Source organism: Chinchilla lanigera, unplaced genomic scaffold, assembly GCF_000276665.1.
Source record: "Chinchilla lanigera isolate Chin_1 unplaced genomic scaffold, ChiLan1.0 scaffold00046, whole genome shotgun sequence".
Lineage (NCBI taxonomy): Eukaryota > Metazoa > Chordata > Mammalia > Rodentia > Chinchillidae > Chinchilla > Chinchilla lanigera.
The window spans coordinates 15045781-15062152 of record NW_004955447.1 but is presented as its reverse complement, the minus strand read 5'-3'; the positions used below and the strand labels follow the sequence as shown (position 1 = coordinate 15062152).

Below are 16372 nucleotides of genomic sequence, written 5' to 3'. Positions count from 1 at the left end.
CCCCGCAGAAGACTGAATTAAAGATAAAATGTGATTTAAGCATTTAACAGTTCTTTCATGTAGAATCATTGTGGTTTTCCTTAGATCTTCGAGCAAGTACTAAGTGAACTGGAGCCTCTGTGTCTGGCAGAACAGGACTTCATAAGTAAATTTTTCAAACTGCAGCAACATCAGAGTATGCCTGGAACTATGGTACGGCTCAAATTTATTTTGACTAGTATCTCTGGCCTATGCCACAATTAACCTAATTAAGGTGTGTCCCAATTTCATATCCTAACAGAAAAGGAGAGGATTTGCAATGTAAAGATCTTCAAAACATTTTGTCATACTATAATTAGAACAATGATAGTTGGAATTTGGACATGTGATGTTCCAGAATGTCTTAAGCCTAAATATTCTCCAAATTAGCAAGGGGGACAGATGTCTGAGTTACCCTTATAAAGAACCTTATTCGAAAGGCAATTTTAACATTTTAGTAATTACCAAGAGAAAAAAAGTTAGTACACTAGGTGGGAAAAAGAGAAGCGAGGTGTCTTGGTTACTTTTCTCTCATTGCTGGGACAAAATACTTTACGCCCAAAATTAAGGAAGGAAAGGTTTATTTCGCTTACAGTTTGTGGAGGTTTCAGTCCATACTTGGCAGGTGACAAGGCAGAGTGGCACATGGCAGAGGGCTACAGCTCAGGGCGCAGAACACAGCAAAAGCAGCAAGCACCAAAAGGGAGGAATGGCGGCAAGGATCCTCTTCCTCTCCCTTACGTATGCAACCACAGACAAACCATAACACGAGGCCTCAGCTCTGAGTCTGGACCTGTTTTGATTGTATTAATGACGAGCTAACGACCTTCAACCAATTATTTAATGCCCAGTTTTCCTCTTCTACAAAATGAATGTAATGATGCCTATTCACATAGCCTTTTAAGGTGTCAGAAGTGTAAGAGAACGAAATGAGAGATTTTTCTAGAATATTTTGAAAACCTTAAAACCACAATACGAATAGGCTGAAAATACAGTTTTGCTGTTGTTGTGGGGCTTTTTTGTTTTTGTTTTTTGTGATCTTGGGAATGAAATCAGGGCCTCATGCATGTTAGGCAAGCACTAGAGTGATTTTTAAGTTAGCAACCAACGTACTAAAAGCAGTCATAAATTAAATTCATTGTTACTGGAAATGGCTGGAACTGGGTGTGGTGGTGCATGCCTGTAATCCCAGCATGAAAGGCTGAAGCAGGAGGATCGCTATGAGTTCGAAGTCAGCCACAATTCCATAGCCAAACCCTGTCTCAAAAAGACAAAAGAAATGGCTGGGATTTCATTGTTGATGATGGGATAATGGTAATAAATTTTCTTACTTGGCTTCTGTAAGAATTTTTAATAGCATTCTTTTAAATGCTGAAATTTTATTAAAATGTTTGGTAAGATTTCTTAAAATTTTAAGTTCTTTTTAAAGTTGTTTTCGGACATTTTCTGGTTTTTGTTGCACTTCCGTCCCATTCCCAGCCCCCTTCCAGCCCTCTGCACCCTTCCTGCCCCATCCTCCCTGTCATGGGCACTCACGAAGACACAACTTCTCACCCACAGTTGTCCTGGCTGTGATCTGAGAACAGAGCATTTCGTGAACATTCTTAAGCACTATACTGCTTTATGTAGTTTTACTGATAATACTACCATGAAAAATTATTTTTTATAATGTATTCTCTCCTAGGCATTTTAGGACTGAGCAGGCTTTGCTATATAAACTAGTCAAATTGTTGGTCTTTTATTATATAAAGTGCCTGAATAATCTTTGCAGACTGAAGCAGAGGACTTGGATGGAGTAACACCATCACGGCAGCATAACCCTGGCACGCCGCTGCCTGTTTCGTCGGAGTATGTATCTGCTACTGGTGTCTATTGTGGAAAAGTTCAGTGGAGTCTGGGAGAAGTATTGCTCATGGAGAGGCCCAGAGGACCCTCAGGAACCTAAAATCACCCACCGAAAGCATGGAGGCCCGCTGTCTCGTTCGAATGTTTTGTTGGATTAAAATTGGGCCTGTTGTGGTTTTCAGCTCTTCTCCAGTGATCACAGAAGATTCAAGCAGTGCTAATGTTTGGTGACTGGAGTAGCTTTTGAATTGTGTATTTCTTAGAAATCACAAAACAGGGCCAAGGGGTAGCTCAGCAGCACAGCGCCTGCTGGCGAGTGCAAGGTCCTGAGTTTGATTCCTGGTACCAAAAAATAATAATAATAATAATAATAATAGAAATCACAAAGCACATATCAGAGCCAGACTTTACAAGTAATGCTTAATTTAAATGATAAATCTTACCGTCAATAAAATATTTTTATCTTGGAAAGCTGTAGGACATTTTATCTTTTTAGGATGTTTTAAGTTGAAAGATCAAATTAAAGTCATTTTCTATGCACTGTAGCAGGTTAAAATGAAAGGCAAATTCATGCGAAGTGTGTAATAGCCTTATATATTCTGTGTGCTTTCTGAACAGGAGAGATATGATTCGCCAAATGATGATTAAAATATTCCGCTGCATCGAGCCAGACCTGAACAGCCTAATTGCGTTAGGAGACAAAATCGACAGCTTTAATTCCCTGTACATGCTGGTCAAGATGAGCCATCATGTGTGGACTGCGGAGAACGTGGACCCCGCTTCTTTTCTCAGTACTACATTGGGGAATGTCTTGGTAACTGTCAAAAGGAACTTTGACAAATGCATTGTAAGTTCTAATTAAAATAAGGATTCTAATAATTGTAAAAAAATAGGTTAATGTATTTAAATCAAGGGATGCATTTGCAGCTGTCTTTTGGGGATATACTGTTTGTTTTCCTAAACCCTTGAGAGCAGGCTGTTGGCAACAACCCGTGTAAACAGTGGGGCAGCACCATGCCCCCTCGGCTGCCGTCTCCGCCTTGGGGCGCGTTCTGCACCAGTGGCACGGCGGCAGCACTTGCTCCGCATCCCCCGGAGAACTGACGTCCCAGCTTGCTGAGTAATGGAGGTGGAGCAGCGCTTGGGTTTCTGCCGTATTTCTTTTCATGTATTCTAATAAGAAAATGAATTTGATAGATAGTTTAATTCCTTAATTTTAGTAATAGCTTACTAGTTTCAGCAGTCATATCACTTTGAGTACATTTTTCATATAACTTTCAGAAATCATCATTTTCCTTCTTCTGGAAAAGAATTATTAATATTTTTATTGTCTCTCAGATTTTGGTCAGCTTGTAGATATGAATTGAGCTGAGGCAGATCCTTAAAAAAAGTTTCAGTTCATTAATGTACCTACTGTTTAAATAGATATGTATCATTTGAATATTCCACTGTAGCTACTAAGATGTAGTCCGCCTCTTGCCTGTCCATGAACAGGAGATAAAAATACTGAGGGCATTTAAAATCCTTGTCATTGTTTTTTATACTTTTAAAAATGATATTTAGCTTTTAAAAATATAAAAAAACTATGTCTACTCTAGAAACTCAGATGTTACCGCATGAAGCTTATTAAACCACCTTCCCTACCAAATGACCTCAGCTGGTATTTGAAATGCTGAGAAATTTGACCATTTTAGGTTTTTCCTAATCTGAAAGTAGTGATAAAGTGGGGAAATCTGACGGTAGGATGGTAGCTGAAAGGAAGAGGAAGAGCTACCAAAGGCCAGGGTCATGAGTCCACGTGACACAGCTGTAACATTAAATGGAAAGGGCACGGTGTGTTTCCAGAACACACAGGCTCAGCTGCTTTTATCAGTAAAAGGGAAGCTCAGGTAGTACCTCTTAACCCAGTAAACACAGGGTGTAGCATCAGAGAGGTGAAGGCGTTGGTTCACATGCAGTACTTAGCACATTTCCCAGCGTAGAATAAGAACTTACAACTGATAGCTTACATAGTAAAGGCTTATTAAAAATGGTCATATTGCTATCAAGACAAGGCAGTGGAGAAATGACATAACTTAAGACAAAGATACAAATTCACATTTTCTCCTAAATTGCATGTGTATCTAACGGCCCGCCTCTTATCACTAAGGCGGAGGTTGGTTCTTTTTGCCACCTCTCGTTATTCTGTCTGCTGTTTTAACTCGGATCTTGTGATGGTATTTGGTAGGCCGTATGTTCTCAGTAGGCCCATATGTTTCGGTCTTTGGGACAAGAGCAGAATCTAGCGCATAGAGATGCTGAAACGGTGTTGGTCTGTGTATAGTGAGCAAAAAGCATGCATGTCAAATGGCTGCAGAAAATGGGACAAGGTAGCACCAGAGCTCAGCGAAGTGTCTGGTATTCTTCAAAGAACAGGGCTAAGAAAGCTAGCCTTATTTGAACTGGAACTGAATTTATAAAGTCCTAGACATCACACTGGACTTTGTGGTCCTGTATTTTTTTAAACTGTGATTTGCTTTTCAGGAGTCTTCATACTATACTGATACAGATTTGCACTGTTACACCTTTAAGAATTATATGATTTAGTTAAATTGCCATGGGAAAATAATATGATGCTGTATGGCTACTGCCAGAGTTGCAGTGCTACACTAAATAGCCTCCGTGTCCTTCTGATGGTGACATTAGAACCAACTGCAGTAATGCATACCGATAGCACGCAAAAAATCAGAATAATTTTTGTCAGAATTTTTTCACTGTGGCTCTTAATGCAGTATTTCTACCTTACTTGTCAGAAATCCAGAGAAGATAGCTGTCACTTAAACAGCTCCTGGGTCTCAGGGTGTGGCTCAATGGTAGAGCTCATGCTTAGCGTGCCCAAGTCACTGGACTTAACTCCCACCCCACCCTCAAATGTTTTGTAAATGGTCAAGTATCTTCAAACATTAAACTGAAAATATCTGCATGCAGCTTGATAAAAACAATAGGCCAGCATTCCTGAATGAGTGCTTACTACGTACCAGGCACAGGTGTGGACATTTTATGCAGCCTGGCTAAGCCTGTTCTCACAACACCACCCCTTCCATGTCAGGTAAGTACTTCAAGATGTGAAGTTACTTTAACTGACAATAAAATAGTGATGGAGCTGCTGGTCAAAGCCAGCCAAACCCCAAACCCTCTACCGCATCCATTTTTTATGCCTTATAGCTATCACCGCAGATGGAGTGGAACATTAGGAGAGAGAGCATGAAATAGTCGACAGTACTCGGAAAGTCTTCTTACACTGGTACTCACGTCCTAAAAAGAATGATTTTTCCAATCCATATTTCATATGGTTTTTATGCTCCCAAAATCCCAGTACAATGAAATCTTAGGAAACAGTTGAAATGCTGTATGGCTACTGCCAGCAGCATACTGTGAGTAGACTTAGATCCCCTGAAAATTACGTAGAACCCTAGTTAAATCCGTAGATCTTTTGGAGCCCAGATGTCTGCATTCCATGTGAGACGGATTTTGTACTTTGTCACCGTCGTGCATAAGAGCTCTGTTGGAGCAATCTCACATCAGCAACTAAATGTGGGACACACTACTGGAACCCACTACAGAAGTGCCCGTTCTGCCCTGGAAGTGGCTGCAGATCTCAAATTTGGCCTCACGGCATCAACCGGGAGTCATTTGGAAAGAGCCTGTATATATGTGCACTGGTATCTGCTGTTACTTAACTTCAAATGGGCAGTGCCTGACCTCATCTTTCATAAAGGATAGAAATATATGTTGTTTTTACTTTGAAGAAAGACTTGAAGTTCATAATGCTTAATAGTATCTTGCTTTAAATAATTTTTCCTTGTTTTTAAAATAAATGTTTTAGATAAATAGTTGATTCATTTTTCTTATCTTTGTTGTGATTCATCTTCAGCACTTCAAATTGTAAAACATCACCCGGGCTGAGCGTGGTAGCACACACCTGTAATCCCCACTCAGGAGGCTGACACAGGGGGGTTGCCAGGAGCTTGCGGCCAGCCTGAGTTCTGTAGTGAGCTCAAGCCAGCCTGGACTGCAGAGTGAGAGCCTGTCTCAAAAAACAAAAACCAAAAAACCCATTATCCAGATGTTCTAGGGCCTGGGATGTAGCTCAGTGGTACAAGTGCCTGCCTGGCAAGCGCAAGGTCCCGAGTTCAATTCCCGGTACCAAAAAACAAACAAACGATGTTCTAAGTACTAGTGTCCTACCTCCACGATATATGCATTTGATTATAACTGTATGTAGGTTCTAAATTGCTTGGTGGTTTCTTGCCCCTCCTTTCTGCCTAACTTCAGAGTAACCAAATAAGGCAGATGGAAGAAGTGAAGATCTCAAAGAAGAGTAAAGTAGGAATTCTTCCATTTGTTGCTGAATTTGAAGAATTTGCTGGACTCGCAGAATCAATCTTTAAAAATGCCGAGCGTCGTGGAGATCTGGATAAAGCATATACCAAACTTATCAGAGGAGTATTTGTTAATGGTAAGCTTTTGTTCTAAAGAATTGTGGCTGTTATTTTTGTTGTTTCTGGTTGATCAAAAGTTGGGGACAGGTATGTTCCTCATTTTCCACATTCTGGGCTGGGGATGTAGCTCAGCGGCACAGCGCCTGCCTGGCAAGCGCAAGGTCATGGGTTTGATTCCCGGTACCGCAAAAACAAACAAACACACACATTCTATATAATCTTTTAGGTTTTCTGATATAAAGATGTCTTTTTTTTTTTTTGGTACCGGGAATCAAACTCGACCTTGCGCTTGCCAGGCAGGCACTTGTACCGCTGGGCTATATCCCCGGCCTTATTAAAGATGTCTTAAATTTAAAAAATAAATAGCACATAAACCCTTTGCTACTGATGAAGAACCACTTACGTTTTAGGGCTCATAGGGACTTGTCACTGTGCAAAATTGAACAAAAAATCTTTAAAACAAAAAAGTGGCATCAGATACTACATTAACATTTTACTAAGAGTGCTGAGAACAGGTAGTTCAACAAATCAGTTACAACTGCACAATTTGAACAAATCAATTCACATCTTTAGGCCTCAATTTTCTTCTTTTTTTTTTTTTTTTTTTTTTTTCCCCAGGCCTCAATTTTCGTATGTTACACAAGGCAGAGTAGTGCTCTAAGACCATAGTTCTGTCTTCCTGTATCAGATCCCATAAGTCAGTCAGAACCAGTCTGCACTTGTCAGTTTAACTTGAAGTGGGTAATCTGATTACATATACTTAGGAATTTTAAACACTGAACGGACAGAAAGTGGAATCATTTATCTGTTTCATTAACATTTTCAGTGAAACCAAGTTTAGAGAAAAGACAGATTTCATGACTAGGTGTTTGCATGGTTCATTTTTCTTTTAAAATCTAAAATAGTTGAGAACATTGAACACACCAAAAGAATCAGAAAACAAATTTAGAAAGAAAATAAAAATTGTCATTTTATTATGCAGAGATAATATTTAACTTTCATTCTTCCAAACTTTTCAGGGTCTCACTCCCTCATATGTGTGCACGTAGCTTGTGTGTTCTTTAGTCTAAAATTTTTATCATTTTACAGTGTTTTGGAAGCTACTGGGTTCTACAATCCTATTATCTACCTAATCGGTTATTATAGATGGCCATAAGCATTTTAGTCTTCTGTGTATCATTATTTACTTAGCAACTCTATTGCCTGTATTAGTTTGTTTCCAGTTTATGTATCTTTGTATACATCCAGATTTCTTTAAGGTAAATTACTAGAAATGGAATAACTGGGTAAAAGGGTTTATGTGAATCTCAAGGTTTTCATCAAATTACACACTATCACAGTATTACTTTAATTAGCTGTATTTTCTTTGGTACTTATGATTATATTCATTTATAGTTTTTACATTTGAAGTACTTGAGCAATTTAGAATTTAGCTGATACAAAACAGTGAAATAACTTTATTTCACTATTCCAAAGGACCAACAGGTTATCCTAACATATTTTGAATAATTCATTATGTCCCTGCTAATTTAAAAAGGTTACCTTTCTACATGTTGAACTTTCATATGTATACGCAACTGTTTTAGAATGACTTACTCTGTGCAGGTGGACATAAAGACCCTCTAATGTGCTATATATTGTTTAGTGTAGACATGTGCTCTTACACTTGCAGATGAAAAAAAATCACGTAACTATGGTATACTCATATCGGAGATGTTCCTCTGTCTTTCCTGCTTTAATTGTAGTGGAGAAAGTAGCACATGAAAGCCAGAAGACCCCCCGAGACGTGGTTATGATGGAAAACTTCCACCATATTTTTGCAACTCTTTCTCGTTTGAAAATCTCGTGCCTAGAAGCTGAAAAGAAAGAAGCCAAACTCAAGTACACGGATCACCTCCAGTCTTACGTCATTTACTCTCTAGGCCAACCTCTTGAGAAACTAAATGTAATGCACCTTTCTTGGTTTTCAACCTGCGTGCTGCTGTTTGCGTAGTTGCCGTGAAATGCGCTGTGTTGGCCTGGGGCTGGGCGGGAGGACTGGGCTTCGCGCCGTCGGTGTGCGGGCACCGCGAGATGCTCTTGTACATTATTCCTTTTAATTCTTATTAAAAACGACTGCGCCAAGGTAGTAGTAACCGCTTTACAGATGAAGAAACGGAAAGTAAGTACATTTGCCTGCTGTCATACTCGCTTTAAATGGCGAGGCTGGGGGTGAGTGTAGACTGGCCTTTCCGTCTCCTAAACGACCAGCCTTTATGCCTACTGCAGTGAAGATTTTGGAAGCTTTATCAAGGTAAAAGGAAGACCAAACTTGGTTTTGTACATTGCCTTTTCCTTTTTTTCCTGATCTACATCCTTTCGCGGAGCAAATGTAATAATTAAAGTTTAAAAATCGTGGTTTTCGAGAACCTTTAAAACGTAGCAGAAGTTTAAATAGATCCTTCTGACAAATTTCATTTGAAATTAAAATCAAGTAAAAAACATACATCTGTCAACAATTCAGAGAAATCTAAAAGACATGTAGTCAAATGCAGAACCAACTCTTTATAAGCTCCTTCAAACTTAAGAACGAGGGAGAATCCTCTAATCACATAAAGTCTTTTTTTAATGGTTTTTTTTTGTTTTGTTTTTTGTTTTTTTTTTCTGGTACCAGGAATCGAACTCACAATCTTGCACTTGCCAGGCGGGAGCTGTACCACTGAGCTAAATCCCCAGCCCCAAAAAGTCTATGAGATAATAGTGAAGGTCTCCATGATGCATAACTATAACAGACATTTCCTTGAAATCAGATTTGAAGTAGAAACATTACTAGATCCTCTATTATTTAATATTATTTTTGAAACTTTGGCTAGTGCCATAAGATCTGAAATAGAAACAGGAACTAGAAAAACGAGAGTGAAGATTATCATTGCCTGTATATGTTGAAATTACTAGTTTATACTGATGAGCGAAATAAATCAGACCCACATGTGTAAATACCGTCTTGTCTTACTAGTGTGAGACATTGAACGAGAAAATAGGATCCGAAATGTATAATAGATATTGTGAACTGGGAAGAAACTGTTCAAAAGAAAAGACAAACTGTGATGGAAAGAGGAAAGGAAGAAAGGGAAAAGGAAAAAAATACAAGTATACACAAGATAGTTAAGATACAGCTAGCTTCTCTTAGTTCTTGAAAAGAATGTTTTGTGCTAATATTGTCTAGACAAGGTATCATGCCTATGTCTTGTACTCTACTACAAAGACAACAATACACAATGTGTCAACTATTGTAACTGTCTTACTAATTTGTTTTGAAACTCAATTTCATTGTTTGCGTATCTTTTTTCTCTTTAAAATAAAAAAAAATTACTAGTTTATGATAAAGTAGTAAGAGTCACAGACACCAAAAATCAATTTATTTACTGTATCTCAGTACTACATAATTAAAAGCTGCTACAGAAGAAAAAGTTTTAAAACACCAGAAAGAAACTTATCAAAAAATAATTCAATGAAAAATAAATAACAATAAAGAAATACATTTTCTTGAAAAGTAACAAGAGGGTATTATTGGGCTTTTCAGTATTACACTGTATAGTGTTCAAATGTAAGCATGCCAAGCAATAAAACTACATATTAAAATGACAAGTATACCTAAAACAACCTGAGAAGAATATTTAAAATAATACAAGTCCTTGTATTTAATATGAAGATCTTTTTTAAAATCAGTAAGGCACCAATACCCAACCTATAAGTTGGCAGGGGTCCTGAATCACTACTAAATGTTTAAAAAAAAGTTCATTCCTTTTATAGCCAAAGGATTAAATAAAATAACAAGCCTGTTTTTCACTCTGGCAGCAGTTGTTTTAAAGACAATAATAATAATAATGAAAGGTAGCAGTCTCATACACTGTTGACAGAAAGATACATTAATTGAAAAGCAAGTTATACGTATGGAGATCTTCAAAATAGTTGTACTTCTCACCTAAGTAGATAAAGTCGTAGAAATTTCTGCTGGAAAGGCATTATGTGTACATACTTTAAAATATTTATGACAACTGTATTAATGACAGATTTTTTAAAAGATGATTAGATTTTGGCAACTCTTGAGAAAGGAAAATAATAGTTACCAATGTGGGAGGAATGAATAAATACCTAAATTGTGATTTAGTCAGTGGATTAAATAGTATGTATCCAGTAAAATACATACTCAAGAAAACAAAGTGTGTAGCTCAGTGGTAGAGTGCATGCTTCGTATATGTGAAGCACTGGGTTCAGTCCCCAGCATCAAAATAATAATAAATGGAAAAGGCAACATAGGAAATTAAGATTCAATTTATGTACTCACATCGGAAAATTAGAAGGAAATCTAACATGTTAACAGTGGTTATCTCTGAAGGGTATAATAGGTGATATAATAGGTGACTGTTACTTTACACTTCCTCATGTTGTCTGGTTTTTATATAGTGAATAGATACTACTTTATAATCTGATTTTTTTTTTTTAAATTGGATAATAAAAGTCGTTCTTACTCGTTATTTCTTTTCATTTCTTTGAAGCATTTCTTTGAAGGTGTTGAAGCTCGTGTAGCACAGGGTATAAGAGAGGAGGAAGTAAGCTACCAGCTTGCATTTAACAAGCAAGAACTTCGTAAAGTTATTAAAGAGTACCCTGGAAAGGAAGTGAAGAAAGGTCTCGATAACCTGTACAAGAAGGTAGATAAACATTTGTGTGAAGAGGAGAACTTACTCCAGGTATGCTCCACTCTGGGTCGTTCTGGTTTAAAGATATATTCAAAATAGTCCTCTTAGAAATACTATAGATTTTCTAATTGTAGAGCAAGAGGGAAATTCCATATAGACCATATTTCTGTATTATTGTGGTAACGAATTATGTAAATTGTTTCTCTCTCTCTTGGTTGGATTTGTTTTCGTTTACTGCAGTATAGATTTTAGGAGAATAGGGAAATGCAATGTAGTTTAGTAGAGCGGAGAGGTTCTGAGTTGGGACTAGAGTTAGAAACAGGTTCATAGTCTGATTCAGATTGAGCTGCATGGCGAGTTACTTCACCTGTTTGAGACTCATTTTCCGTATTTCAAAAGTGGAAATGATTCCTCACTTCTGTGAGCACTACTGTTACTGTTATCGCCATTTAATATGTAAGGAAACCAGAGCTAAGAGAGATGGGGCAATACAGTAAAGACCTCTTAGATGTGAGTGGTAGAGCCAGATGTGAACCCTGAACTAAGCCATTATTCCTTATAGACTGTGCTGAAAGGCCCGGAGATGAATAAGAGTAATTCTGATTTCAACATCGTAGAGAGCCTCATGCAGGATATTGAATGTGTTGACTTCTAAAAGTCAGATAATATTTTAATAAGGAAAGTGGAGGGAGTGGCATTCTAGATGGAAGAAATAGTATGAACTAAGAGTAGGCATCAGTAATTATAAGCTATTATGTCACATGTGCATCAAATTCTGTCCTGATCGTTATCTACACATTTGTCTGTATTACTAGATTACAAATTATATACTTGATTACAACAGGTCTGGGTCACCTTGGAGTCCTCCACAGTGTCAAGCAGTGTTTTTCATCATTAATTTTGAAAGATAAAGAAAAATTTAAACTTTATCTGAAATGGAATTTAAACAGTAATTATTGCCTTTCATTTAATCATTTTATTTCTGTACATAACTGTGCATAACTATATTGGTGTTGGATATTGGGATATATATATTAATAGCTAAAATATAATGAGTGCTTATTTGTATCAGATACTGTTCTGAGCTTTTTGCTTATATGCACTCATTTAACCCCCACCAGAAACTTAGGAGGAAAGTATTACTGTTAATACCCTGCTGTACACATGAGGAGCTTGAGTCACAGAGCAGTGATGTGATGTACTTGAAATCACAAGTCATGTAAGTAGGTCTTAGGATTCTGGGTCCAGAAGGCACGTTCATGATTACCGTACTATGCAGAGTTCTTAGACTGTGTCTTGGCATTATTTCTGCATACTTGATTATGAGTTATTTTCATGTATAGCTTAATGGCTTTTATTTTCTTTTTAATAATAGGTGGTTTGGCACCTCATGCAAGATGAATTTATACGCCAGTACAAGCACTTCGAAGGCTTGATAGCTCGGTGTTACCCTGGATCTGGTATTACAATGGAATTTACTATTCAGGATATTCTGGATTACTGCTCCAGCATTGCACAGTCCCACTAAAGCTTTCAACAGAAAAAAAGATAAATAAAGCACTCTTGGTATACCAGATACTATATAAAAAAATCAGGCAACTGCTTGGAGAACCTAGACTGTCACATTTTTGTAATATTAAATGTCAGATCAATGAGTAGCATTGAACTAAAAATACTTAAGTGTACACATACCAACCTGTGTGGCCATTTTATTTGCTCAGAGGTTGTATACTGACTTAGAGCGTTTATCTCATCGTGAAATGCTGTTAGCATTTTTCAGTGACTGAACAGGAAGTTGTGTTTATTGGCTCCTTGTGTCTGAGAGTGTCTGTCCTACATGTGTAACACCTTGGGAATCCTTCAGCATTCACTACATCTTTATTCTAAAATCATGGAACTACTAAGATATTGTACAGAGTTTTCTCCCACTAGGAAACATGTAAATTGTTAAAAGCTCGTGAGCTTATCAGTTGTAAACGTAGATTTTGAGGATTATGTGACTCTAGTAATGGCTGAAATAAAATTTTTTAAAATTCCACATTTGATAACATTCTTGCCTTTATATGCTATCTTCTAATAAAAAAAAACTACATAAAAATTAAATGCAAGTCTATCTACCACAGAACCCTTACAAGTGTAATAGTAAGAAAGGTACTAACAGATGACCAATAAATACACGAAGAAACACTCAGCATTGCTGGCCGTTAGAGAAATACAAGTTAAAACACTGAGATTCCCTCTTGGAATGGCCAACATCAAGAAAGAATGGCCATCATCAAGAAATCAAATAAATGCTGGTGAGACTGCTGGACACACGGAACCCTTCTACATTGTTGGTGGGAATGTAAACTTTGGGGTTAATAGCATCCCAGTTAGGTCCACAATCTTCCAAACAAGTGTACAGCAAAGGCTAAGTAAGTGAGGCAAATGGAATGATTTTAGGGCTCCAGGAGAATCAAAACCCTCTCACAGAATTTGAGATTCTCTCAGAGTTAAGACCAAGATCTTATCAGAAGAAGGAAGGGGAGCACTCAAAAAAGGGTGGGATCACTCACGGACTTCTCCAAGTAAGGTACTGCTAATCCACCCAGGCATGAAATGCCTGAGGCTATAGTCTTTAGTTGTTGGATCTAGTTGTCCTTGGCTGTGATCTTGTCTTATCCCTTGAGGCTTTCCAGCTTCCTCTACCATTACAGGACTCAGTAGGGATCAGTGACTCACAGAGGTTCACTTACTATGAGTCCACCACCCATCTCCAGGCAAGGAGCCTCGGCCTTGGACAGACAAGTAAACATGGAAAGTCTGTTGGTTAATTTAAGACCTGCTCACGACTGCTTCATAATGGTCTGCATCAGTAAACTAATACAATCACTGTGGAGATTCCTCAAAACACAAAAACTAGAAATTTCATTTGATGCACCTAGTCCCCTTGTAGGTATCTTTCCCAGAAGGTTAAAGAGATCGTAGTGGTATGTGCATACCCATGTGTATAGGAGTACAATTCTGCATATAGTTAAATCTTGAAAGCCATATATCTGCATGGCTGAGTTTACTAAGAATGTGTATTTACACACAGTGGAGTGCTATGGGGGAGTAATGGTCAGCAGCAAAATACTGCCTCTCTAGACCCAGAGTTGACACACGTGGAAAATAACGTGTTGATAAAGAAAGAGAAAAAAAAAGGTCTCCAGGAATTGGGAGGAAGCTTGCAGGAAAACTAGAAACTACAGAGAAGCTGGAGAAATGGAACACAGTGCAGAGAAAAGAATGAAGCAGTCTGCAAAGTGCACCCCAGTTCCAAGGAAGGTGACCTGTCTGCATAGACACAAGGTAAGTGGAGAGTCAGCAGGTCAGGGAGAAACATCAGACGACCAGCAACACTAACCCCAAGCAAAGTCCACAGCATTTTAAACTGCAAAAATCAGTGGGGTTTTACTCTGAAAGTGGTTCCTTCTGCACAGCAGGCTAAAGTTAGAGAAGAAATCCAGTGCAGTACCTGCCGTATTTAAGAGTGTAATCAGCAACCATTTTGGGGAGAGGTATTTTAAGACAACCACAGAACAACTTCACTTCAGGGTTTCCATTATTACCCATCCATAGTGACTGAGAGGTCGCCATAAGCAACATTCTGGAGAAGGTGCAGGGTAGACATAGACCCCCTGAGAAGTTAAGGCATGGGCTAGGAAGGACACAGGGGCCCTGCCCTCTGTGGTGAGAATCCAGAGGCTGCTGGGTCTGAAAATGCTGGGACTAAGTCTAGTGGTCTACTTGAACCCTCACCGTGCTGCCTGCATCCAGCGTGGAGATCAGTGGTCTGACTGCTTTCCCCATCTACCAGTGGGGGTAAGGACATGACTAAGCTTGGACAGCACAGGGCTCAATGAGCTCAAAGAAGGTACAACTAAACAGATACTGGACTTAAAATGAGTTGGGCATGGTGGTGCATGCCTATAATCCCAGCAGCTGCGAGCCTGAAGCAGGAGGATCACTGTGAGTTTGAGGCCAGCCTAGGCTACACAGGTGAGTTCAAAGCCAGCTTGCACTACATAGTGAAGTCCTGTCTCAAATAGAAAAGATCAGTGATTTTACATAAGACACTAATAAGCTAGCTGAGCTCAACAAAACCATATGAAGCATGAATGACCAGTTTACCATAAAAAGGTACCAAATAGAAACCCAGGTGATTAAAAGTTCTGTTGAAAGTGTGAACAACATAAGTGACCAGTGTGAGGACAGAGTGTCAGAAGAAAAGATAGGGTGATGTTGGGGACCAGTGACTCAGAGACACCTTAAAAATAACAAGAGAACACGAAAAATGGATCCAACAGCTATTAAATGATGCAAAGAAGATTGAGATTAATTAGAATTAGTGAAAAAGCAAAAGAGAACAAATGGCACAAAAGACCTGTTTACAAAAATATAGTAAAGAAAAAAAACTTTAGAGAAATAGGGAAAAATTAAACATACAAATAATTGAAGCACATAGAACCCCATATAGGCATGATAAAATGAGGACTGGTCCATCTCACATCAGAGTCAAAATCCCAGAAGTGTAACAAAGAGACAAAATCTTAAAAGCTGTCAGAGAAAAAGCATTAGATCACTTATAAAGGTAAACCCATTAGGATTATAGCAGACTTCTCAAACCTCAAAGGACAGGAGACCTTGGAGTGGAGTGTTCTAAGCCCTAAGAGAACAGCTGCCAACCACGATGATAATATCCTGAAATACTGTCAAGACTGATGTGTAAATAAGGTCTTTTAAATATAAAGAGCACCTTTAAAAATATGTGTGATCACTGAACAAGCACTTCAGAAAATTCTCAAGGATATCCTAGCAGTAATTTAGTAAACAATGACAAAAAGTCAAATAGAATGAATGCACCAGGCAGAGTGAACAGTTAAAGTAAGAAAGGAAATGAGCAACAGGAAAATAATGCAGTAAGAGGAGTAAGTAACTTTGAGTACTAACACAGTGTGAATGGTCTGAATTCCCCAGTCAAAAGATTGGCACAGTGGCTCAAAAATACAAAACTCAAGTGACTTATACAAGAAACACATTTAATAAAAAAAAAAATCAGAATAAAAATCAAAAGATGGAAAATAATGTTCCATGCAACAGGAACCCAGGAAAAAGCAAGAGTAGCTGTCCTAATTTCAGACAAAGTGAACTTCAAGCTGAAACTGTCAGAATAGAGAAAGAAGGTCACTACATATTGATTAAGGAAAAAATGGAAAAGGAAGAAACAACTATAAACATGTATATGCACCAAACACTGGCATGCCCAGCTCATGAAATAAACTATTGGACATAAAAAATCAAATAAATATCAACACAATTATAGTG

The 16372-nt window shown here is 38.1% G+C and overlaps 1 protein-coding gene across 8 annotated transcripts in view; it reads left to right on the top strand.

Annotated features, from left to right (window-relative positions):
- Exoc1 (exocyst complex component 1) overlaps positions 1-13066 on the top strand; it is a 51542-nt gene extending 38476 nt beyond the window's left edge. For 7 of the 8 annotated variants that reach the window (XM_013518548.1, XM_013518550.1, XM_005392877.2 and 4 more), the window contains 7 exons: positions 85-192; positions 1790-1866; positions 2482-2710; positions 6178-6361; positions 8090-8289; positions 10883-11077; positions 12402-13066. In XM_013518548.1, coding sequence (XP_013374002.1) covers positions 85-192; positions 1790-1866; positions 2482-2710; positions 6178-6361; positions 8090-8289; positions 10883-11077; positions 12402-12554 — 1146 coding nt within the window. In that variant the 3' untranslated portion in view covers positions 12555-13066. The remainder of the gene's footprint in view (positions 1-84; positions 193-1789; positions 1867-2481; positions 2711-6177; positions 6362-8089; positions 8290-10882; positions 11078-12401) is intronic. The other variant, XM_013518549.1, reaches the window with a different exon arrangement.
- Positions 13067-16372: the final 3306 nt, after the last annotated feature.